Source organism: Labrus mixtus, chromosome 3, assembly GCF_963584025.1.
Source record: "Labrus mixtus chromosome 3, fLabMix1.1, whole genome shotgun sequence".
Lineage (NCBI taxonomy): Eukaryota > Metazoa > Chordata > Actinopteri > Labriformes > Labridae > Labrus > Labrus mixtus.
Genome location: NC_083614.1, coordinates 17,329,738 through 17,355,655, shown reverse-complemented (window position 1 = coordinate 17,355,655; position 25,918 = coordinate 17,329,738). Strand labels below are relative to the sequence as shown.

The window sequence follows — 25,918 nt, the reverse complement described above, 5'->3', positions numbered from 1 at the left end:
GATGGGGGGCCGCATGTGGCCCCCGGGCCGCCAGTTGCCCACACCTGGGCTAGAGGATCACTATGAATCGAGATTATCGCGGTTCAGTCTTTACTTTCGGCAGTCATTTATCATTATGTGAACAACAACTATAACCTGGGTGAGAATCGTAATGTTGCATTCTAATAAATGTAATTTGTTGAAGTTTTTTTTTTGCGTACAAGGGACTGCCAGTAGGTGGTGCCAAAATACTTTATCAAACAATATGCCTATCCTTCTCACAACTAGAGAGTCTGGGGCAACGTTTTGAAACTCTTTCATAGCCATTATTGGCATATGAAAACCCACACACATGCTAAAACAAACTTTGAGCTTGCCTTTCTTTAGCCTACCGTTGTAGCCACACAAGTTGCAGCATATCCTAAGGAGGCGATTTAATATGAATCGATATAAGTTGGTTTGACCGATATTGAGTTATATCACATTTTGTTTTTATGAAGTTTGTTTTAGGCTACATTCAGCCTAGTTATTGAGGCACTCTGCCCTCGTCGGCACTGAAACTGACTCATTTTGTCTCCTTTATGTCTCATATGCGTGAACGTCACAGACTTGGTGGACGTTAAGTGAGCATTTTGAGAAACCCTTCAATCAGCCTTACCTCACTCCTTGCGTCACGTGGTGCGTCTCTGACTGGGTGGTGGGCGTGTCTTAGACGGTGGGGTTTCATTCATAAATACTTTAAGCTTTAAAATCCACATTAAAGTGATCATAGAAGAGTTTCACGGTATTGGCTTTGCCCCTCCACCCCTGCATGGACCAGGCTGGTTGAGTAGGTGAGTGCTATCTTTGCTGCATCCCTCCTCGTGTGTTTGTGCAGCGGCAGACACTCCACAGTCTTCTCTATCGGTATCACTGGACTGATGAAAATAGGCGCCTGTGAAATATCAAAATGGCATATTTCTGAACGTCGTTGCACTGTTTGGAGCTACTCTTATTTTATTTTTTTTGTATCATTCTAAAGTTTAGTCGGCTTTACTTAAATAATGTGATGGGATTTTTCCATGCGAAGTATTTAGCAGCCAAACCCCCATAAGGAAAAAATCTGTTTGCCAGAGACGAAGCTCAATATTTTTGCTGTTTTCTGCAGTATAGGCTACCAAGCCAATCGGAATTCTTTCTTTCGTGCCTCAATTTTTTCATTTTAAAAACGTTCAAATGTGAGCATTGTAGTTATCCTTTGCTCTAAAGTTATCTTGTGGTTATGTGCGCATTATACGACGGTGATGCACAAAAATAGCCGACCAGTAATTTCGCTGGTATAGACCAAAATGTTGACCATGATGGGATATGCCTTTGCTGGGACACCCATGTCTCACCATCTGCTCAGTCAGCCAATCAATTCAGCAGCCTTCTGGATTTGCGATACCATAGAAGTGAGCAATTATCAATAAAGCAACACACTTCGGTTTGTTTTCATAGTCTGATTCAAAAGAAATGTCTTCTGGTGAAACAACAAGGAATAGGCAGCCAAGTGTAATTGGACTTAAAGCTATTTGTAACTGGTTTACAATCCATTTTAGGGCATTTTATTATATACATTGGGGGTAGTTGCAGCTTTTTTAACGTCATAGTTGAGTAAGAAAACATGTTTTTTTATGTTTGGTTGTCACTCAATGTAATACACCGTTAAGAAATACAGAATTTGAATGATACTCACTGAACGAGATAGTAGAAGGGAACCTGTCAGTGTGTATGATGTGCATTATGATGTGCATTTTGGTCAATGCAGGCACTTATGTAATGTAAAACTCATCTGCACGAACTGTCAAATGAATGTAACCAATCACTGTGGTGTGTGCTTGTTATCAGCCATGCAGCACTGCCATCCTTCTGTTGCTTCGAGGCCAGCGGGCCAGTCCTGAAGGGGAAAACGCCGCTGCTCAGTCTCAGTCGGCTGGCGAGGCTGAGACGGCTGAGGATGCAGCAAGGGAGCTGAGGAGGACACTCCTGAGCCACAGCTTAACACACACATCCAGAGCTGCTGCTACGCACTGCCCTCCATCAGGGTAAGACACTGGGCTGGTCGAAAAGCAGGATGTGGTACATTGCTGCCAAGGAAAGCAGAGTGTGTTCACAGCCTGATGTGTTTCCTGCAACAGTTTTTCAGGCGTGGATGGTAGAACAGGGAGTTAGGAAGGCTGGCAGCACACTGCTCAGCATTAGCTTACAGGTTGTGGTGCTGAAGTTGAGTGCTGCAGGCGAGTGAGGAGTGCTGAGTGCTGCTGGCATGTTGCTCCTACCCTGCTGGGTGAGTAGCTCTATCCAGGGTGTTTATGTGTGTGTGTGAGTGTGTGTGTGTGCGTGTAGGCGTTTGGTGCAGTAGTAGCAGTATTAATGACTATGATCTCTAAGAGCAATCGCATAACAGCAGTGCTAGTGGAAGCTGCTGGAACCTGTGTTTAAGTAAGAGCTGTTTTTTTTTTCTGTGTGTGTGGGAGGTAGGTAGAGAGAGAGTCTTCAGGCTGATATGGAATTGTGAGTGATGTTTTGCAGCCGAGATGCTTGCATTTGCATCTTCCGTGAGCCTAAAAAAAGCATGTGTACGAGGCAAGCTCACATCATCTACAGATGTTTGCATTATTATCATCAACATATTCGATGTTTTTAAGAGATGCAACAAGAGCGTTCTGCTGAAACGGGCATTTTATATGTCACCTTACAGGTCCATATAATTATTTATTTGGTTTGTTGTTAGACACATTATTTAGTAATGGACAGGAAATCTATTTAATTCACTGTGAGATCAGAGGGGTTGTGACTTGGTCTTGGCTTATCAACACATATAGTGTGTAATAAATATTGTAGATGACATTGTTTTTTGATGAACAGCCTCAGTCACAGTCATTTCCTCTGTGTCTTTGTGTGTGTTTCTCAAGGGGACTCTCTAGTTGGCCTGGACCATGAGCAATGAGTCTACCATCTGGAACATCCTACCAGAAAACTCCACAGTAAGTCCGTCTTTCACCACCGGCTTATTCTCAAACTTCCTGTCCACGTTGATGTGTCTCTGTCTGTGTGTGGTGTGTTGTATCCGCTCAGCACCAGAACCAAACCTTCCCTCATATTCTCCTCTGCCCGATTGACTGTCTAATAGGGAACATCCTGACCTGGACCCGTAATAATTAAATCTCTGATCTAATCTCTGCTTTAATTTCCCCTTGCAGAGAAATTACGATGTGACATCTGAGTGGAGCACTCATTAACACTCACTGTGCTCTCTCCCTCATAGAGCTCAGGATAATACCGCACCTATAAGGCCATTACTTTGATATTCAAACATTTTACTTTGTCTTTACATAACCTTTGTGTTACCACATCAGTTTTATTCTCCGTCAAAGAACAAAGCCTGTTGTTGTTCTCTGTTCTCCCACTCATGTTACCACCTTTCCTTTTATTTAAAGCATTTCAATCCCTGTTCTTTAGCCTTTAAGGGCAGGGAACAACATGAGGAAGCAACATCAAAAGATCAAAAAACAAAATCTGTCAAAATGTGTGCTTTAATGTTCAAATAAGTTCATACATATATTGAATTTTAAACATCTAGCAAGCTTAAAAATAGATTTGAAAACCAAAACATTAACCGACTACATAATAATGGACGTCACTCCCAGATTTAGTTCTCTAAAAAAAAATCAAGTTTAATATCCATCCATCCATTGATTAAGTAATGCAGATGTAGAGTTGTATTTATAGTACTACGTACAAAACAAAAATAGACAATTATGTACTTGATGAAGTTTTCTGATTAAACTACTGCAGTAAAAATCTTACCGTAACTCTTTGCATTATACAGTAATAGCTCAAGAGATGGATTGACTCAAGTATTTTACAATTATCTTATACATAGATTTAAAGATGTCGCTCCAACCCATTGGAAAAAATGTACATCTTTGCAAATCTTTGTGTAGTGAAGAATTATTGTCAAAGACATTGTTAATCTATAGGCCCATGGGGTCTCTGCCAGTGCTCCCAGCATGTTTTATTATCTCAGCTGCAGTCCTTCCTGTTCGAGCTTTCCCATAGCTCAGGTAAACTGTAGACAGGCTCATAACCCTCACATTTGTTGAGTCAATGCACTGCTGCAGTTATAGATTCACTTCATCCCAAACAGCCAAACCAGTGGATGCTGCATTTGGTGCTACTGTAAAGGTATCTCAGCTGCAGCTGATGTCTGGAAGGTATTTGTTGTATTACAGAAATGGCATATATCAGTGAATAGTTTCAGTATATTGATGTTTATTTGGCTATAAATTGTCTTACTCTGTTAAAGTAGCGCTCTTCAAATCCAATTTGGAACAGGGAGGGAACTACTATTGCGTTACTCACTGCAGACACTTTGACTCGAGTCTACTGTATCTACATTTCTTTACAGTTTCTATTCAAATATATATATTCTTTCTCCTTTGTGTTTCTCAGGAGATCCCAGTAACGGCAGAGGAGCAGCAAGATGGCTCCGTGCTCCCCTTGGTGATCCTTTCCGTCTTCCTGGTAGGAACTTTGATCTCCGTCTCAGTCCTCCTCATCGCCTTCCGTCGCTGCTGTCGAGGAGGACAATTCTGTGCCAGGTACGATGCGAAGATGCTCAATTACAGTCAGCATTTGAGCACTTTATGTGCCTCCCTTATCCAGAACCATTACGAAGAATCTTTCAGTATAATCTCCAAACCAATGTATTGGACAAAGAAAGAGAGTGGACTTCATGAAAGCAGCAGCTGCACAATGTAATATGAAGAGCATAGTCATAATGTTTTGTTGACTGTGCAACAGAGGTGTTCGTTAGACTGTGTTTATTTTGAAAATGTGCTCAGGTTTTCATTGTACAAAAGTATTTTGATCCCCGGCACCCCTGTCATTTGATCCTTCAAAATTCCACACACTGCAGTCGCTGCAGAACTCTTAAAAGCATCCAATGAGACCAGTTCATTGAGTTTCAGATCCTTTTTTCATTTGTTCAAGCAGCCAACTTAAAACACCTTTTCCCCAAGTTCAGTTCTAACTGTGGAAAAAGTTGTTCAAGTTTGTACTCAGAGTATATTAACAGACCAAAGCCCTTTAGAGATTGTCCCAGTATGTGAGCTCATGTTGCATTCCGGCGTTGCGGAAGCCTGAGAGACACAACATGTGAACACACAGCGGGAGCTTCAGATACACACATACTTAGACATGTACACACACACACACACACACACACACACACACACACACACACACACACACACACACACACACACCGGCTCCAATGTTTCACATCACCACAGCCTTCCCCCATTTACGCCTCTGTTAAGACCTCTGATGGCAGATAAGTGGCATTACGACTTTGCTTCACAATTCCGCATCCGTGCATTACACACTGCAATCGAGGCATAACAGGCTCGTAAGTATTCAGCCTTCAACTGCCAATCTGTAAGCGCCAAAAGACTACTCTCCCTCGCCCTCTCTAACATGCGACAGCTATTTAAAGACTGCCTGGTGCTTGTGTTGAATGTATACATGTGCATAATAGATGATGAAGCTCATTGAAATTGCAAATTAAACAGAAGACATCCTGTTGCATTTTAGTAGTATAGTCCAGTTTGCTGTGGACCACTAAGTGTGATGCCATTAACAGTTTTAACAGAGGTGATTCATCTGTGTGTATTCAGCAGTTACATGGCTACCCTTGAGATACTTTGTGTACCTCCAGAGCAGCACACATCATCAAGTACACTTGAATGTATGATCGCACCAGCTAGATGCAGATAAACAGAGAGCACAGAGGCTGAGTCGTGAAAAAGAGAGACCTGCCGGGGGAGAGCAGAAGAGAGGCAGGCAGACTGGTACAAATGATGAGCGTAATGAGATTTCATAGCAGCCAACGGCTGTGATTAATCTTGCGTCTCAACCTAGCGTTGTGTGCACACCAAAAATACAAACACACATACGCACACACACACACACACACACACACACACACACACACACACACACACACAATATGGGGAAGCAGGAGCCACAGAGGAAATGAAAGACAAGAAGAAGAAGTGCAGATCTGGTTGGAAGGTGAAATCCCTCGAGTTGCTTTACACACACACACACACACACACACACACACACACAAAACTCATATCTCTGCACAAAGAAATCAGATTGAGAAAAATGACTGAGCAGTGTTCAGTTTCTTTTTTCAAGCCTCATACGGTAGATTTAAGACACATTTGAAAAGTTATTTTTAGGAAGAGGAGTGGCACTGAAAGAGAAGACATATTTAAATCATATAAAACAAGTATAAGAATATAAAAACCATCATGTAAAATCATGACCTTTATTGTTTATTCCCTCTCTGCTTTAAAGATGAGTGGAAACATGCGATCCCATAAAGTACCCTGATATATTGTTTTAAGAGGTCCCTCAGCCCTGAAGGTTATCTGTCACTGGCAATGATTTAGACTGATTTAGGCCCACATTGATTATACAGCCAGGCAGGCTGCCTTTAAGTCAAACAGTTCGGTGAATGTCCAGTTAGATTTGTAAAATTTGTATATGCTGTGTTTTCTAACATAAAGACTTTCCCCCGTGGTTGTGAGTGTGTGGCTGCCTGCAGTTGTGGGGTTCAACAGATGAAAGACAGATTTGAAGGAAAATCGTGTCACAGCATTGATCTGAATCTCTCTGTGTACCCCAGGGCCAGCGATGACCCTGAGAAAACCAACACCACCTACTTGGAGGAGTCTCAGCCCACCCATGGTAAGAGAGGACTGGACAAAGGAGGAACTGTAGGGAAGGGGGGAATGATAGGGGGAGAGATAGAGAGGAAGGGAGGAGTAATGGAGACAGACAGGCTGGAAGATAGAGGGATTGGATTGATAGAGGCAGAGGTATTTGTAACCAGTCAGCACAAATGTGTAAAGCCTAGTCCATTAAAACAGTTTGATATCAACCCAATTAGTTTAAGTAGCTGTGTCGTTCCTGGAACACCTTCTGACATTTTGGGACCAGAAAGCACTCTCTCTGAAATGAAAGAGATTTAGAAACAGCATTAGTTTGGGACCAAACTGTTTTATTAGGCTGTCTGATCAGCTTTTCAGGCAGCAGTTTGACTCATTTTCATGCTCATCCCCCCAACAAAAACGGGTTGAACATTAGAGGCTTTGGCGGATTTTCAATAAAGCAGAAATAACTTTTTGTTTTTGTCGTTTATTAAATGTATTTTATGCCTCACTTTCACAGTTGAAAGTTGAAAGATACAAAAAAGACAAGCAACAGGGGCACTCTTACAAAGTTGTGCTGAAGTCATGACAGTAAATACTTTATCACAAACTCATCACCTGTTCTATGTACCATCGTGTACAAAATGTGAAATCTAAATCTATGCTAGCAGGTCTGCAAGCTGTACGTAGGGACAGAGGTGCCTTTAGCTTCATGCTAATATCAGTATACTGACAGTGACAATGCTAACATGTTAATGTTTTGCATTACCAATTTAGTTTAACTTTGAACAGACTTGTTGTTGATAAAAACAAGTGCAAATCACATGACCTGTATCAACCAGTCAAATCAGATTTTGAGAAGTGGTGACAGTTTTTCCCTCTGGCGTTGTCTGATGAAGAGTCAGGGGGTCGTCACTATCAGTGGACCTCATCCATTGAGGACCCTGGATGTTGTTGGCATATTCTTTTGATCTGGACCAAAGTGGTGGGTCAAATGGCAAAATCCACAGTGCCACGCCCGCAAACGTTTCATTAATGATATTAAAATGAAAAAATAAATCAACTGCTCTTCCATCTGTCTTTGTCAACTCCTCACGCTCTTCCGTTTATCCATCTCCCTCCCTATCTGTCTCCCTCATCTGTCCCTTTCCTGTTGCATCTGTGGTAGAAATCACCATCAGGGTGGATGAGTCGGAGTGTCTGTCGATGGCCAGCTCTCACGACCAAGAGACCGAGCGCTTCCTCTCCACCTGCACCACCGGCCGCCGTGTCTCCTTCAATGAGGCTGCGCTCTTTGATCATGGCAAGAAGGCTCAGGAGAAGGGCCGCAGGTCAGAAAGCTAATACGTACACATGAGCCGAACTACTTTACAAACACTAGTGTGGTTAAATCAGCTCTCATTGGGCGTCTGTTTCCTTGCACTTCAGCGTTGCCGCTTATTTAGATCAGTAATGAACACATTTGACTATGTCCATCTCACTTCTGTTTTGGTTGTTTTGAGATGCATTATCAATGCTGTGGACATAAAGAGCTTTCTCTTAGGCTCTGAGCCTGTTATGTTAATTCTCCAAAAGGAATAATTTTGCGGGGCTAAATGCAAATTCAGTATAGCACTGCTGGGTTTGATGTCCCTTGGCTGTTTGATTCTTGTGCAAGAATAAACTTTTGATTTACAACACATCTCTTTAAATGTATGTCTCACCTTGACAGGATTCTGCATCTTTTAATTGACCTCGTTTCTGATCACCCCAGGTACACTCTGACTGAGGGCGACTTTCACCACCTGAAGAACGCCCGGCTCACAAACCTCAACTTCCCTTCTCCAGCCCTCAAGATAGTCACTATCCATGAGTGTGACTCGGCTGAGAACAGCATCACCATGACAACAACACGCCCTGTTGCTAAGTCAGCCCTTTCCATCTTCCAGGTGATTTAGCCTTTAACCTGCTATTAGACGTGACACATCATTAGTCTTGACCTGGGCCAATTACAATATCAATCACTGGGGTTAAGGCAGGAAAATGTATCAAGCTAATGTACCCAAACACGAGAATGAGGAATCTGTCTGCTCGCTCATTTCAACAAGCAGGGCTCATTGATTTCACACTCAGGAGGAGTGCCAGTCACCGGTTAGAGGGGAAATTCATTTTTAGTCACAAATGCTCGGAAAACATGAAAACAATTGTTTGAAGTGGATCTGAAATACGAACCGTAGTTTCCCAAAGAGGACAGTTGTTGTAGCATTCTGATCCAGTCCCTTAGAAGACCTGCCTGTTTGACAGTATATTCTATGAGAGTAAGAGAGTCATTGTTGTGCGTGCTTCCCTTCAGCCGATGCTGTGCCCTCTGCCACAAACAGCGTTGACCAGCCTGAGTGTCAATCCCAGCTGTGCCCTCCCTGGAGACGCCCTCAACTCGGTGGTGGGCACCAGCTTCAATGACAAAAACATGGCTCTCAGCACTAAGGGGCCAAGCTCAGTAAGTTACCTTTAACTCACCTTAACTTTACAATATATTACATCAATTAATAAGTGACTGCCACAGCGTTGTTTTCTTAAGCGTGGACGGTACAGGAATTTTCTTGCCTTTAAATTATCTGCAATAGTTGGTGTTCTTAAGAAAAGTGCAGTACATACTTTGATTTTGGTTCCCCCTGTGGACAAAGCAGTTCGTCTTTATGTCATTATGTCGACATAGATATTGGTTACCGGCGATTAAAATCATCCTGTTCTCTTTTAACAATCGAATGTATCACTCATATATAATATTTGCTGTGAAAATGTAAATAAAGGCTTCTTCTGCAGTGTACTGTAAATGCTCTTGTCTGACAGTGGCAGTGGTAACAGGCATTCACAATAACATTCATAGAAGCAGTCAGTCATGTTTCTGATGGTCTCATTTGCTTCTGTAGCTCATAAAGAGGAATCCCTTTTAATTTCAGTTTCATAACACGTAGTAGTCACACTCCAGGAACCAGCCAGACAAGCAGTGAGTCATCTATATGGGCATCAGAGGGTCATAAAGCGTGAGGGAGGACCCAACAAAAGTGATGGTTTATGGGCAAACAAGAAGCATCACTGTCAGAGGGGATTACACCCACACCACTTCCCTTATCATGTTTTCTTCCTAACCGTGTTTTTCTCTCTGCTCAGATCGAGATAATGGGAGTGGGGCCCAGGGGCAGAGGCAGCAGCATTAGTGTCGGAGAAGGGGTCTTGGTGGGGAGCTGCGCCTCCACTTCTGCCGGCATTGCAGGAGGCCAGGGGCCCGTGCTGCAGTTCTTCACCAAACTGCGGCGCCATGCTAGCCTGGAGGGGGCCAGTCCCTACTTTAAGATCAAGAAATGGAAGCTGGACAGCAGCCAGAGAGCCTCCAGTCTGGACACCAGAGGTAATGGATACTTGTTGATGCTAAGTACATTTATATTATCTTGTTTTTTTGGAAACAATCAGTGCTTACATTGCAGGAAGGATTCACAACTCTTTGTGTAAGTCATAACTGAGGAGGATAAAGCAATACTGTTTCTTCATTATTTATCTTGGTGTATAGTATTTTTGGCATCATTCTCTGGCGGTAAACAGGCAATGGTTAAGCAGGGGGATCCAGCAACCAACTGTGAGAAGCCCTTTCCCTGCGAGGAGTCGGATATACACAGTGACACACACACATACAGGACAGATGGCTGTGTGACGTAAAGTTTGCCCTTTCCAAGTCAATTTGGGCCCTGGAGTGAATCCTTCCTGTCGATCTTCTCCATCCTATACAAACACACACACACACAAACACTTCTCCCTGCGCGTCCATAGACACAACTCTCTAATACAACCGAGGGATCAGAACAGGATAAAAAAAAAAATCTCCTGAGACCTTCACACTTGAGGGAAGCTTTCTCTAGAATGAAGTGTATTTTCACTCTTTCCTGCTGTCACAAATGTTGTTCCTTCCCCTTGATTACTTTTTGTGGGACAGGCTCTCCAAAGAGGAGACAGTTCCAGCGCCAGCGGGCGGCAAGTGAGAGCATGGACCAGGACGACAACGACGCACACCACATAGACCTCATCCAGTACATCGCTCGCACTCAGGACATCCCCTACTGTCCCAGTCAGCCAACCACACGCCTCCTCTCACCTCCTTCCACACCACCGCCCTCCCTCGGCAGGTATCTTTAATTTCCTTGCCATTCATCCTGTTCACTGCTTTGCTGCCTTGCACTCATTTCTTGACAGTTGCTAAAATATGTGAAAGTTAGGACATGGCTCTAAGTCCCAATTCTGCCCAACCAACTTTTCTCTTACAAAACAGTGCTTTTAAAACCTATTTGAAATGCTATTGGAGTCGCTTTAATACGCTGTTGAAGAAGATGTACTGTAAAGAAATCAAATGGCATGTATCAGTGTCAAGTAACTGATCTTTAAGTGAATGGTTCATTTAGAAAACTGCCTCTTGGAAAATGTTTGACGAGTTCTGTTGCTAGGACATTTAATTAGATTCAAAGACACAATGTTATGTAACTGTAAATACCTCTGCCACAGTCTCGTTAAATGTAATGTGATCCCTCTGTACAAGACTTCTTTCAAAACCATTTTGAACCGGGGAATCCCACAGTGGAGCGGAGAATGGGGACACAGGGTTTATATCTGGCATAGGAAACCATTCCATTGCTGACACAGTCATGATGTCTGCGGAAGTGCAAGGGTCATTGTTTTTTGTTTTTTGTTTTTAGTGTGTCCTAGAATTGCCCAGTATTTGGTTACAAAACCAAAATAGCGAAGTAGCTTCTTAAATAACAGTTTGTTTCTTCTTCTCTGAAAATTGGATTAAGCAAAATCAGTATTTCCTGTGTATGTTTACACGCGTTTGTGTTTAAAAAATTCAAGGAATTTCCTGGAAGATGCCAACAGCAAAACAATCTAATGGGATCCGTGATCACTGACAGTTAATTACTTTCGATAATTTATGTTTCAAACAATTTGTACTCTGAGGATGTACTGTACCAGGAAAAAGGGGGTATGTCTAGCAGTTTCTTCAGCACACAAGGCATTAGTATCTAGCTAAGTTCTGTTCACAGACATGCAACAGCAACCATTGCAAGCCATAAAATTCATTCTGTGCACTGTGAACGCAGCCACGCTTTAGGTGAATGTGTTAATTAGGGAAATGCTTCAACATTGACATGAGTTTTGTGCACCTTAGTGTTTCTCCCCTTCATTTTCCTCATGTTCTTTCTTTTATCTCGTCTCTCCACTCCTGTGTGCACCCTACAGGGTAGAGGTAGAGGTCATAGTGGAGCCCAGCTGCGGCCATGGAGGACCAGGGGTGATTGGCCTATCCCCTGATCCCCAAGATGAAGGCCTGTCCCTGGAAAGAAGGGAAGGCGCAGACCCCTTGGACCCCCCAGATGCCCAGGACCCCCTGACCCTTTACAAAGACATCTGGACCCTTCGTGCCTCACTCGAACAGTACGCCGCCTCCGACCAGAGCAGCAACAATGACAGGAACTCTGTCTGCAGCGATGCCGACAGTGTGTGTTCGCTGAGCGGACGCACAGAGACGGAAAGAGGAGGGCTCCCAAGGTATCCATCCCAGGATTTAGGAGATGAAGCAGAGGGTGGAGAGGATGACAAGGACATTTTGATGTACACGGAGCAGAGGTTAGGTGTGAAAGAAGGGAAAAAGAGAAAACTGGGAGGCAAAGAACCAGAGCGAAGGGGTAGTGATGGAGAAACAGGGACTCGTAAATTGCTGCAGATGGACAGCGGCTACGCGTCCATAGAGGCTCCGTCTCGAGGTCCAGAGGAGCTGAGACTGTTCGGGAGCAACAACGGCAGCCCCAAAGACAAAACAGCTCACGAGAAAAGGCACCACTTCACCAACGCAGGGCGAAGTGGCACTATCGGTGAGAGCTTTGAGTCTCATCTCTTTGAGGAGGAGCCAGAAGAAGAGGTGTTGTTGGGTGCCAGTGGAGGAGTTCCCATAGAAACAGGTGCTGCCGCACTGAGCTGGTCTCCACATGGTCAAATGCTCACACCCAGTGAGGCTGCACAGCCTTCAACTCAACCGCCAATATTGCACCGACGAGACTACAGCATAGACGAGAAGACTGACGCCCTCTTCCACGAGTTTCTCCGTCATGACCCTCAGTTTGACCAGCAGGAGTCACCGCTAAGGAAGCATCGATCCCGAATCCACCTCCGCAAGCAGTGGCAGCGCCACAAGCAGTGGAGTGACCCTGGTGTCAGACACTTTCATTCCTCTTTTGAAAGACAGCGTACCCCTCTACGGAGGGGTGAAAGTGTGAACTACCCATTGGAGACAAGCTACCACAGTACGCTCCCCCGAATCGTTAGCGCTCCCGACGAGGAGAATAGCGACGGCACCATCAGCACCCCTGATACCCCAAAGGTGGAGCCTACAACAACTGGCCACAGGGGAGAGGAGCAGGGTGTCAGCGTTAGACACACAGAGGACAGTGTCTCCTCCTTCCAACCACCTCTCGCACACTCCGTCTCAGAGAAAGATGGAGGACAAGGTGAGCACCATGATCATCAGGAGGACATCAAACCGTCTGCACTCCCCCCCGAACCCGCAGACGAGCGCTCACCGCCTCAGCTGCCGGACTCCTTAGGCTACGGCCCGCAGACCGTAACAGCAGACCTCATGGACAAACTGACTGCTCACCTGGACGAGAGGTTGTACACGGGCCTCCGCAGGGTCAAAGACACGACCGTTGAGTGTGTGACGGTGACGGCTACACACGCTTCTCCAGACCACAGCCCAGTGTAGCAGGGCTCCGTTGACCTCCTCATCAACTTCACTCCTGCTGATGCACACTATTTCTTTTGTGTTTGTTTGTCTTGCCTCTTTTTAAGTGTCTCTCAATATACAGCTTGAATGGTGTGATCCAGATTCAGAAACGCGCTATTGAGAATATGCTTTACAAAAATCCATACTTGAACACAGGATTCATTTAAATGCTGTTCATCAACTAGAAATTCAGTCAGTGTCTTTTTATGCCTGTTATCATTACAAAGCAGGTTAATGTTGCAGTCAAGCTACAATCCATAATACTGTAAGATGAAGCATAGCTAACACATGGTTACAGTAATAACAGTATCTGTCTGTTTGTCTCTCCTGCTGTCATTCCCGTCTCTGCTCTCCAATATGAATAACATGCTGAGAGCCAGTATGGCCTTCGCACTCATTGATCCACTGTGAAACCAGGTGCTATTAGACAAGAAGAAAGTGACAGATCTGGATGTAACAATTAGCCCTCCTAGTCCTCCAATCAGGATTAGGTGAACTTGTCGTGAGAAAAAGAATAATTTAGAATAGCAAAATTGATCTACCAAAGCTAATAGGCATACTGTAATAGTAGAGATCAGTAGTTTCAAATCTATGGAGATCCCAAGAGAAGTGAGATAAATTACTAAGAGATGTAGCCTACGTTTCAGTCACATTGAAAACAAACATTGCAGTTGCTTGGAGCAGTTAACATTATTCACAAAGACTGATAAAAAAATGTCATTATTTGAATTAGAGATGTGGTTTCTACATGTTCACATTCAACCACCTGCCCAGCTACATCACTTTCACCCAGAGCCATTTTTTCTGTGGCTATTCTTCCTGGTTGTAGCTATTAAGCTATCTCTGTAGTAAGATAACGTCCCCATGGCTGATAAAATAACATCTCATACTAAGCTGTGGTTGGTGGATTGTTTTTCTCGTACTGCAAAATAGACGTAAAGATCTTAAACCAGTAGAATTCATTGGGACCATTAGCAGAACGGTGATGGGTATGAGTCATTTGATTTAAACGTTGGGAACCCATTTGTTTAGATTGATGGAAAACAAATACAGTCTTAACAATGGCCAGAACAAAAAGGTCCCATGAAGTCTTATTTTGAAAGGGATGCTATCCTAAAAGTTACTTAGGTTGTCTATATCTTCCAAAGTTTTGATTTTTTTTTTCTTCTCAGTTAAAATGTCTATCCATAGAAACATACATTGAGTAATAGACCTGGGGAAAAAACATTGCTGTGAAAACACTCTGAAATGTCTCCTTAATGTTGAATCTTTAATGATTTTGGCCCGGGGAACAAAGGACTATGGAGCTATTGTCTTAATCAGCCGTGTGACTTGTTATGTTTGTTTGTTTGTTATTCACTGAAAATGCTTCTCAGCTTTAGGACAACCGTGTTGTTCATTTCTTACAAGTTTGTTGTATGAATTTTGATCTATTTTTGAACGTCTGCACTGCTTAAATGACCGTAAAAAGAAGGACAGGCTCCACAGCAACTGACAGAACTCGCAAACCAAACAGCCGCTTACACTCAGATGCCTCTGTATCATCCACATATATAGAATACATTTACATTTCACTAAGCTCATCAACACTGACATGACCTATGTCCCAATAAGAAGAACAAACTCAGTTTTGTGCCATGAGGAATGCGTTTACATTAAAGCTAACAGACAAGAGCGCTTCAATTACAGATGTCTGGTGTTTATTGGTCTTATCAGAAAGGCATGCTTTCTTGTGCATGGGGCTCACAGAACAGGCTTTATTTGTCCCCGTCTGACATTCTTGTTTTCCCCTCCTCCTCCTCCTCCTCCTCCTCCTCTTCTTTGCCTGAGAAAGTTGTCAGTGCTGTAGATGTCTCCTATGTGGAGGCCTAGGATGTTACTTCCTGCCAGCTTGTAAAAGCAGAGTAAACAAAGATGGTATTTATAGTGATGGCCATTTTATTTTCTCCTTATTTGGTTAAAAAAAAAATACAAACCATTACTGCCTATCATTTGAACAACTATTAGTTATGTTGGTAAAGAAAGCAAAAAATGGCCAAACTCAATTTTGGCTTATACATCAATGCTTTTTCACCCTGCACAGTAGCAGCAGGATGGCTGTAACCCAGTTTTAGTCTCCTATACTCAGAGGGGCTGTTGGGCTTTCCGTCTCTCCCACATGCAGTGAGGGGAGCCACTGCAGAAGAGGTTGATGAATTTTAATCATACCAAGAGAAGGATTCCCGCTTTTCATCCGCTGTCTCCGTTCCCTCATTCTTCACGACTGTTACCATGCAGTACATTGAAAGGATTGAATACAAAATAAGGGGGGGGGGGGCATTATCTTCCTCTCTCTCTGTGTTGGTGTAATGATGATGCTCTTCTCCAGTCTGCCTAGATTAGATCTTTCTCCACTTTGTGACAGGATTCTCCTTTTGTGGCTAAGTGGACTCTGAGGCAGAGGATGCTTTCCTCATTAGGAGAGAAATGGCTGAGATGAAAGGAGGTGAGCTCCAATAAGGAGTAGAGAGGGTAGGGATGTTTTTTTTCTCGCTCATTTCTTTCATGTTGGCTTCCTCACACACGCACACACACACACACAAATACACACACTCAAACATTGTAAATGATTTCTCCATGAATAACACAATTTTGTGCAATCAAATAGCATTTATGTTATGACAGCACTGATCATCAGAAAGGAAATGAAATCCACTCTCAGCCTTGATGGAAATGATGCATCTCTGTTGACAATAATTACTCAGCTAATTCTGACAGTTCTTGGAAGAGGGGAAGAAGGCTGCGTTCCCCACAGATCAAAAACTACCAGTTCTTACAGCTGAGGCAGTACAAGATGAGAATAGCACAGCAACTGCGACTATTGAAAGAAAATGGCCATATGGGATGATTTCAAATCTGTACAAAGTTTCAACTTTGCTGTCTATACAAGCACAATATATCAAGAGCTAGACTTAATCAATGTCCTTTACTAGGTATAGACAGATGCTGTTTAACTGGGGACACTGTGTTTGTATACTAACCAGTAGCCTGTCAAATGCATTGATGCATAGCTGTGTGTAGGTCTGCATGAGAGTTTACAATTTAGTACAAACAGTCATGTTTTCTCAGACTTGTGGTACAAAATGGTCATAAGTGATGCTCAAATCAAAACATTGGTATAACTTGAGATTTTGTATGATGGAATCCACTTTTTAAAGTCATGCTAGAATGCTGTAATTGATCCAATTTTGTGAGATTTATCTCTGAATGTAGTAGTATTTCTGTATTCATTGCTTGTAAGTTAATTGCTTAATTTATCCAAACAAGATAAACTTTCTTAACAACTTGCTTTTGTTGATCCAAATCTAATGAGCCTTGAGGGACCAAATCATAAAAAAGTGTTATTTTAGGGTTGTTTTCCAATCTGTGAATAAATGAATGAAGTAAAAAAGTTCTGAATCTCATTATTTCAAGGGAAGGGTTTTCGTTCAAGGCGTGGGAACACATCGCTGATAAGGTTCCCTCCTATGAATCTCATTTCATTTTTCTTTGTTGCTTAGGCTCATAGCCTATATTGATTTTTTCCTCGCCTTATCACCTCCTTCAAATTAACTCCAGGGAAAAGCCAAATCCAGTCTGTGATCTATAAGAAAAAGTCTTACATGTCTGCTCTTTCCATACCTTCTAATCTGTCTCACTGGCCTTAGCTGTTGGGCACAAATTAAAAGAGACAACAATTAAGATGACACTGCTTTACTCAGGCAGGTTCTTGCTCTGTAATAAAACATTTTTGTGAATTGATCCCAACTTTTGGAACTGATAGAACCAAACTGAAAAACAGTGGGCTAATCTATTACCAAACCAAACAGAGAGAACAAATCTACACCCTTCAGTAGGGTACCATATTTTCATACCACCAAATTGGGAAACAGATTGTTGAAAATCGTAGGCAATAAGTGCCCTCCTAAGCAGCTCGTGTTCACAGTGTTTTTCCACTGAAGTAGATCGTAACAGTGCTTCTTCCAGCCTGCACCCACTTTTTGTGTTTGCTAGTTTTAACATGGCTTTATATGTCGGAATTTCCACCATGTGCAACTGAAAATTGCCTCTTGCAGTTAGTGCAAAACCCATCATATTCATTGCCTGATACTTTTTCGCGGGAAGCTGTAAGTCTCCTGGAGCTCTTTGGAAAAAGGTGCTTCCTTTTCGGCACGATAGTTAGCCAACCTGTCAGATTATGTTACCATGATAAGCTAGGCTAGCTAAGCAACAGCCGCTACCTTGAGATTGATTGACACATGTTCAAACAAATAAGTATTGAATCTTGACTCGTCTTGCGTTAGTGATGTTTTTCTATTGGTTAAAAAAGCCACAGCCTCGGCAACGACATTGATTGACATATATAAAGACAAATTTGTTTTGCAATTTTGGTTGATTAAGGGACTGTTAAAAACTGGGACATAGCCTATTGGCGTTTTATAGGCTAGATATTTGTGGGGACTCAGAACAAAGAGCTTGAAAATGGGACGGTCCTTCAGGGCTCTGTGTAGCTGAACTTTATAGCTTGAAGTCATGTAAAAATAATTTTACATGGCAGTGGAGTAAGGTCAGTAGATAACAGTGGATTAACAATTTGAAATTCTTTGTCAATGCTTTTAATATGTCAATTTGAACACATACTGGCAATTTTCTGCTGAAGTTTTGAGGCTAGCTATATCATATGCCTCTGATACATGATCTAAGTCATCTAAAAGAAGGCTATCCAACAATCATCAATTCTTTATTAACAAGTAAAAAGGCAACTGATGAATACAAAGGTACATTGGGACATGTTTTGCTAACCTATTAGTTACCATAAGACAACAGCTAATGCTAGCATTCAAACCACTTCCTGTCAAACATTACTGTAGGCCTGCTACATGGCTAACTCAGAATTGAATCCCTGTCTATCGCATCGTGCAACCATTGGCTAGGGGGAGGCCACTTGCAAATATTACCAAACATTTCTAAATGCTAATGATAGTTGTGTCTGATTGTAGCTATTGGGTTATCAAACAAGTATAACTTGCGATATGGCAACATTTAGGCTACCTCAAAATGTTCACTGTTCATTGGCTTATCAACCCAGAAATTGTAATACATTATCAGATAACCTATTGTAAAGATTAAAACTTAACAGAATAGTAGAACAGTATTAAAGCAGTTGAGCTTCCTACTCTGAGCAAGAAGTCAGAGGAAAATGGACGGTTTATAAATATCCTTGGTGGATAAAATCATTAGGCTATAAATGTTGGCAGGCAGTGCACATTAAACAGGAGCTTGCTTCTCAGGAGCCAGGACAATTAAGAAGGAAAAATGCAGGGGCAGATATTTCGAGTAAAATATACAAAAGTTAATGCTGAGTCACATCTATCATAAACATTTTCACGCTACAGTTGGCTTACTGGTAATGTACAAGTACACTTATACAATCATGATTCAGAGGAGATTTAATGCTTTGTCTCCTGGTTATGCCATATCATAAAGTAGCCAACATAACACACTGTGAGTAAACTGTGAGCATTTGAAGGCTGCCAACATGTTAACATGTTTCAGCCTTACAATCATTCATTAGGGCAGGAAATTCCTGTATGGCTGTAACATGTTGGCATGTTTTTATGAATCTATAGCCCTGATGTATTAAAGGCTTTTTATGCATACCCCTCTGAGTGCCTCAGACCTCTTCCACAGCTTCTAAGTTAGATCCTCGAACTGAAGAGCACCAGAGAGTCTAATTCTTTTCAACAACTTAAAAAAAAAAATTCAAGACCCATGCAGCATGCATCTGGTTTTTGACAATTTTGGTTTCTGCTGTCTAATACTAATGGAGATCCCTCAAACAGTTGCCTTTGCCAGATAAGGGTGGATAATACATTTGCTATTTTAACATAATGGTTAAACTGCAGAGCAGTTGGTTGAAGCAGTCATAATTAAATCTGCTAATAATTGCAATAATCACAAAGTCATTGAGTGATCTTTTAACATCTGCTAGCTTTTATTTTATTTATAGACTTGAAAAAATACCCTTTCCAATGCATTATATAGTCCTCAGAAAACAACATATTGATGTCTGTCTGTCTGCTGCACATTGCAGTCTAAATTCATTCAGTGAAGGTTGAATGAGATGGGGAATCAGAGAAATGGGCTTCTCTGAAAGAGGGGGATCTAAAGATTCAGACCGCCTCTCCTCTGATTTCATTACACTCTTTTGCATCATCTGTGCCCCACCTCCATCTCCATCTGTCTTTGTTGTCTGTCAGCCAATGGCTGAGCTCAACACCCCAACAGTCAGCCAGTCGGAGGTTTGGGGTTTCCTTCAGTATGTGACGTTGCGTCATCGTTCTGTTCTGTGCGGAAGATGCAGAGAAATATCCTTTGATGTTTTTCACAAATCCATTCACAATTGTCGAAATACCAATGAGGAGGTGAATAAAATCCCAACAGCCAAAAACACATTTACAGCTACACTTAAAGAAGGATTGACATTTATAATATATTGTTTAAAATGTTAGGATAAGTTTTTTTATTTTGACTGAAACAATCTCATGGTGTTGTTTATTAAGTTATTTCTGTATTGTTAGCTGCTCTTAATGAACACCATTTCCCATGAGTGTTATACCCTCACAGGATATATGTCAATGCTTGTTGCAGCAGGCAAATTCAGACGTGTGCGTAATAACAGAAGGAGAGAGAGGACTGAGCATTCTGATGTTTCAAACTTCAATGATTACAGATAAAAATAGCAAAGGACTGCTGGTGAATATTAGTGAACAACAGCCAAATGAAGACTGGAGTCTACACTACAGCAAATGTATTATTTGTAAAAAAAAAATTGACTTATGTATCGTTTGTGAATATTTCTTCTGGTTAATAGTTCAGCATAATCCACATTTTGCATTGCATTGGCCTGACCTAAATCCGGTCAGCTATAAATCATTCTGAATGGAACTATAACCAGACACATTTTGGAGCTCTCAGATTGATTTGGTTGTTTGGCTCTAAGCAAACGCCAATTGGTCTTGCACAATAGTTAACCATGTGGAAACATTTAATTTTCTTAAAAGAAAGATGAAAGACAAGTTAAAGTGGAGTTTGCATTGAGTCAAGTAAGCTAGTGAAACAGAGGTGAGCCAACCCAGATGTAAGTCACGACTTGAGCTCTTTATACACCTCCTGATAGAGATAAGGGCTGCTGTGTGGATTGAAGTCCTGACTTGTCTGTATAGTATGGCTCCTTGGACAAATGTTCTTCCCATTCTTCTCTGTTTTACTGCTTTATATCTGCACTGCTGGTTTTGTTTTAGAAAGACAGACAGACAAAGCATTAGATTCCAAAAATCAGTTCAAATGTATTTGAATGCTTCAGCTGTTTCATCCCTTCAACAAACAAGTAATCATTCTGGCTGATCCGTTCACAACTAAACTGACTCATACCCTCCAGAACCATTAATAATGGTGGGAAAGGTGTTCTGCTCGTGCGTTACACATCTATCCACGCATTGCACATTTCAGACCTAATTTACACATGAATGAACACACATTCGACTCTGTAATCCCCTCCACCTCTCCTGCTCTGCGACATCAGAATACTGTATTCAAGGATGGTTCTAAAAGGGAAACCCCCCCCCCCTCTTCATCACTCCCCCTCGCCACCACCGCCACCACCTGCTCCTCTGATCCCCCCTCAACCCACGTATTCCCCTCCTCCCCCGCCTCTCCCTCATCAGACTTTCCTATCTACAGAGCAGCTCCAGGCAGCGTTCTGAATGTGTGAGAGATGCCGATGACTCATCGGGTACCTCACGGGTGCTCACGATTAGGAAGGTTTTTCTGTTTCGCACTTATTATACGAGACTAAACAAATGTGATGCCAGAAGCTGATAAGTGTGAAGTAATTTTGACAGCGCAGACCTTAACTGTTTGAATACAGCCTTAAGCTAAAAATGTTTTACTACTACAACTCTCACTTTGGTAGGAAATCACAAGGAACAATTATATAGTGTATATATTCTCCCTTGTAACGCACAAAATAGAAGCAAATCAAGAGCGTGTGACCCAAAAGTATATGTGCAAGAAGATATACCCAGAAGAGGAGTGATGATGTCATGGAAACCACATGGAAAGAAAAGTAAAAAGTAAAAATGAGACGGACAAAAGGAAAGAGACATTGAAGCAGACACAGTTAGAGCTAAAGGAGATTAATGTCTGATGAAGCTCAGGAGAAATGACAATAGTGGCAGAAAGTAAAGATAAAAAGAGAGCAGGACAAAACCCTGGAAAGCTTATTATGCAGCATCTCCTTCCCACGCAGTCTGCCCACGCTCCATCCCTCCACCTCCTCCTGTTCTCCGTCCTCTCCTCGTTCAGGATTCTGCTCCATCCATTTCTCCCTCCCTTCTCCGTCCTCGGCTGCGTCATCTCCAGCTCTTCATTGTGTGTGCGCCCCCACCCGCCTCTCTGGGGGATGAGGCAGAACTCTCCAATACTTAGCTGTGATATCACATACAGGCTGAGGCTTTTTAGGCTATTTGTTGCAGCAGCTACTGTTCATGATGGGCTGAAGGACAGAAACACACCCACACATTATGCAGACTTGAATCCACACACTGGAGAGATATCATTTTTGTATGAACAAACTATAAAAACTCTGGTGATGTGTTTCATTAAAGCTTGTGGAATGATGCCAGGCTTTTAGAAACTCAAGGATTTAATTTACATCTTTGTGAGAGATGTAGCTTATTGCCAGCTGATGACAGAGACACTTTGCATGAGGTGGTGTGGCTAAATCTGTGGGCTTTCCTCACCAGTCGTGTGGCTACTCTAAAAACAGCTGAAGGTTTAATTACTTTCTCAAGAACTTTATCTGATCTTGCAGAAAGAGGAATCTTGCTTTTGTGAATATGTCAAACACACTCCTGAGACTTCAGCCTGCATCTAGACACCACGCTGATGATGTCACTCTCACCAATCCTCCTTTAGACTGTCTGGGGAGAGACAAAGGTCAGCTCCAAGGTAAAGAAAGTTGACTCACTACATCTTGAGACGTAGGCTACAACCTACAAAATCAACACTACCATGGGGAATTGACTGGAAGGTTATGACTCAAACTATTCACATCAAATAATCAATACTTGTCGAGGTCAAACAGGGCCAGAGGAAATGAGTGGGACGGGAACATTTTTTGAAGAGACAACAAACAGAAATTGAGAATGATTTGTCATTGTAGAATTCTCTAGATGCTGACTAAAAATGCGGCTAAATTATTATTCAGTTTAAAAGAATGTATAAAGGAAAAGGAAAACATGGAGATGATTGTATTTAATTGTTTCACTAGGTATTGTTCATTTGATATGATTCATGAGAGAAAAGGGTAAACAACAGGGCAGGCCATTTGAGTCTGTATCAACAGTCATTTATGTTATTAAGAAATGCACAGGTATAACATATTGCTCTTCTTCCTGCTCATATTTGATCATGAACAGTGGAAAAGTATTTTGTCTCGTTAGTCTCACCTGTGTTTGATTGGCCCCTGTATTTAGTATCTGTGTTTCTTCCGTTCTGTGTCAGTTCATACATCAACCTACCCGTATTCTTGTGAGGACTTCCCCCAGTGATTTGTTTTTCCCTTCTTTTGGATTTTTTTGTCGACTTTGATGGACTTTGTGCTCGTCAGAAGAAAGCTTTTTGTTTTTGCCATTTGGTCCTTTTTGTTTAATGAGATATTTTTGTGTTTTTTAAATGTGGATCCTCCACTTTGTTTTTCTAACACTTATGTATGCCTAAAGAGAATTATTAGCAGCAACATCTTGGCTTCACTGGGATCATAGCAGTTCAGTTTCTTTTTATAGTTTTTGGCCCACACATTCACTGTTTTGGCTCACACTCATCGATATTGTACGATGCATCTGTTAAAAAAAAACACTCTCTCTCTAGCCCCTTTTACATTGTCTGTTCAAATGAAATTGTTATGCCTATGTTACACCTTGCTGTCCTTCAGCTTCTGAGCTGGCTTCGGATGAAATAACAGGCGAAAGTGGATCACTGTAAAATCTTTGAGCTGGCAGGGTGGAACAGCGTTGTGTATTTCTGAATGTACACACGTGAAGTCCCACTTTTAAACGTTTCGCTTCTCGATTTTCTTTAACCCAACTTAAAATCTCACACTGATATTACGCCATTGCAGGGTTCCATCTAATGTAATACATCAAACAGTGCATTCAATTTTACATTCTTTAGTTTGACAAAAAAAATCCAAAGCGATCTCAACCCAACAATGAAAATATGGTGTGGTGTCCATGGTATTGAATTATATAGGGGAGCAGTTTTCTGGGTTTGGAAATAACTGTCCCAATCCTGAAGTGAAAATACTTATGGTACTAAATTGTAAATACATGTGAGCTTGCATGTGTTGTTATTAGGAGATATAAAATATCTTCCTCTATCTATAACACCTAAAAGGTATAAGTAAGCAACTGCTTGCTAAAAATGTATGATATGAATTTAAAATAAAGTGTCGTGTTGTGTTCACAGCTTTAATCTGCTGTCATTAAGTAGTCATATCAGTTTTTGCAGGTTTAGGTAATGATAAACAAGACTAATGATGCAAGCCATGCAACACGCAGTGATTTCATCTGAATGCCCACACCCACTACTATCAAACTATGCTTTTAATCACACAACAGTCCGGTCTTCCTCTGTGTGCTGAAAAGTTAAAATAATTGATGTACTGGCTTTCATGACATAGGAAGTTCAGGTCACTCAAGTTGAGGTATTTGATCTAGAACTGATGGTTAGCTGCACTTCCACACAGAAAACAGTTTAAAGATAGGCATAAATTCCCTTCAGATTACCACTGAGGTTCTACTTTCATAGACTCAGTATGATATCACTGAATTTGGCAACTATGTGAAGGCTCAGTGAGAGAACCAAGGGCTCACCAAGGATGTGTTATTCAAGAGGGGAGAATATCTGTACCAAATTTACTGCCAATTTTGTCATGGCTGTGAAGTATATTAAAGGGAGTTCAAACCATCTACATGTCTGTTAAATACAAGCAAAAGTAGAGTGATACAAAGGCTCTGGAGTAATGGCAGATAAAACCAGATGCTGTGTTATATTTGCTACACTTCTTCTGACGTATTAAGAGACAGTATAGTGGGAGCAGCTGTTTTGAGCCTCAATAAAACATAGCATTCCAATAAGCCTCACTGTACATCCTATTTCTTTAACATGACGTCCTTATTCAGAAATTACACGAAAGCAGTTTGCTCACCCTCAGCTTTCAATTTATCATCAGATGTCATCTCATTCATATTGAGGTTTTTTTTTTTACAAATCAAATGCAGCTCCTTACTTTATGATTGACAAGGTCAGAAGAGTCGCTGGTGGTTAGTGTGTGTGCACCACAAATGGAGACTGAAGTCCTCCAAGTGGGCAGACGGGTTCAAATCTAACCTGTGGCTCCTTTTCCGCATGACATTACTCACTTTCTCTCTCTCCGTGATTTCTGACTCTGTCCACACTGTCCTATCTCTCTAATAAAGGCATAAAAATGCCCAAAAAATAAGCCTTGAAAAAAAGGGTTTGACAAAAGTTGATATTTTGCAATAGCTGCATAGCAAGAAAGCAAACAGCATATGAAGCCCACTTCAACTATAAAAGCTCCTTTTCTCTTTTTTTTCCAACTTTGAAAATCCTAATTTGAGTATTGTGACACCTATGTGACAGTGAGGTGTTTGACGACTCATTTATGAAACGGGGGAGTGTTGCTAACGATGGGATACAACTGTATTCTTGCAATGTCCTCTTATAGGAAAACAGGAATTAACTTCCGGTAATGGCAATGGAACTACATTAAAAAAAACAAAAAAACATTGATTTCTGCCAAATTTTGCCCATTTAATCATAGCTAACAAGTGTGTGGGAAGAAGAATGAGAGTAAGGTGCCCCCTTCCTCTTTTTGCCTCCCTCATTTCTTCACACACCCCCCACCCTCTTCACAGTGTGCTTCTCAGCTGTCGGTTTACTGATTAGCCTGATCCATAAATAAGTAATCAGATCGAGAGCAGCGACATTGCACTCGCACTTATCAGCCTGCTCTATCACTCACAAACAACACACAACACTTTTTTAGATCCATTTTTTTACCCCGTCTTTACAGTTATAAACAAACAGTCTTAATAACAAAATGTTTCATCGGAATGCAATGTGTGTTCAGTTGCGTGTGTGAGTGTATTTTGTGTGGATTGCGTGGAGGCAGAGGGACAGTGAGATGGAGAAAAAAGAAAAAGGGACGAGAAACAGGGAAACGTACAGTCAGTGCAAGTGTGACTAAACTGACTGCAGCAGAATGACTCACCCTGTTGCCATG

The 25,918-nt window shown here is 41.8% G+C and overlaps 4 protein-coding genes across 5 annotated transcripts in view; 1 reads left to right on the top strand and 3 right to left on the bottom strand.

Annotated features, from left to right (window-relative positions):
• The window catches only part of polrmt (polymerase (RNA) mitochondrial (DNA directed)), a 511,894-nt gene that overhangs the window by 338,488 nt on the left and 147,488 nt on the right, over window positions 1-25,918 (bottom strand). The window lies entirely within an intron of this gene.
• The window catches only part of atp5f1d (ATP synthase F1 subunit delta), a 55,012-nt gene that overhangs the window by 7,005 nt on the left and 22,089 nt on the right, over window positions 1-25,918 (bottom strand). The window lies entirely within an intron of this gene.
• The window catches only part of tmem161a (transmembrane protein 161A), a 398,404-nt gene that overhangs the window by 371,396 nt on the left and 1,090 nt on the right, over window positions 1-25,918 (bottom strand). The window lies entirely within an intron of this gene.
• On the top strand, window positions 622-15,505 carry cbarpb (CACN subunit beta associated regulatory protein b). Its single transcript, XM_061033424.1, has 11 exons — window positions 622-812; window positions 1,849-2,045; window positions 2,916-2,987; window positions 4,456-4,604; window positions 6,701-6,762; window positions 7,894-8,056; window positions 8,479-8,653; window positions 9,058-9,204; window positions 9,879-10,116; window positions 10,696-10,885; window positions 11,991-15,505. The coding sequence occupies exons 3-11, from the start codon at window positions 2,940-2,942 to the stop codon at window positions 13,507-13,509; spliced, it is 2,691 nt and encodes an 896-aa protein (XP_060889407.1). The 5' UTR covers window positions 622-812; window positions 1,849-2,045; window positions 2,916-2,939; the 3' UTR covers window positions 13,510-15,505.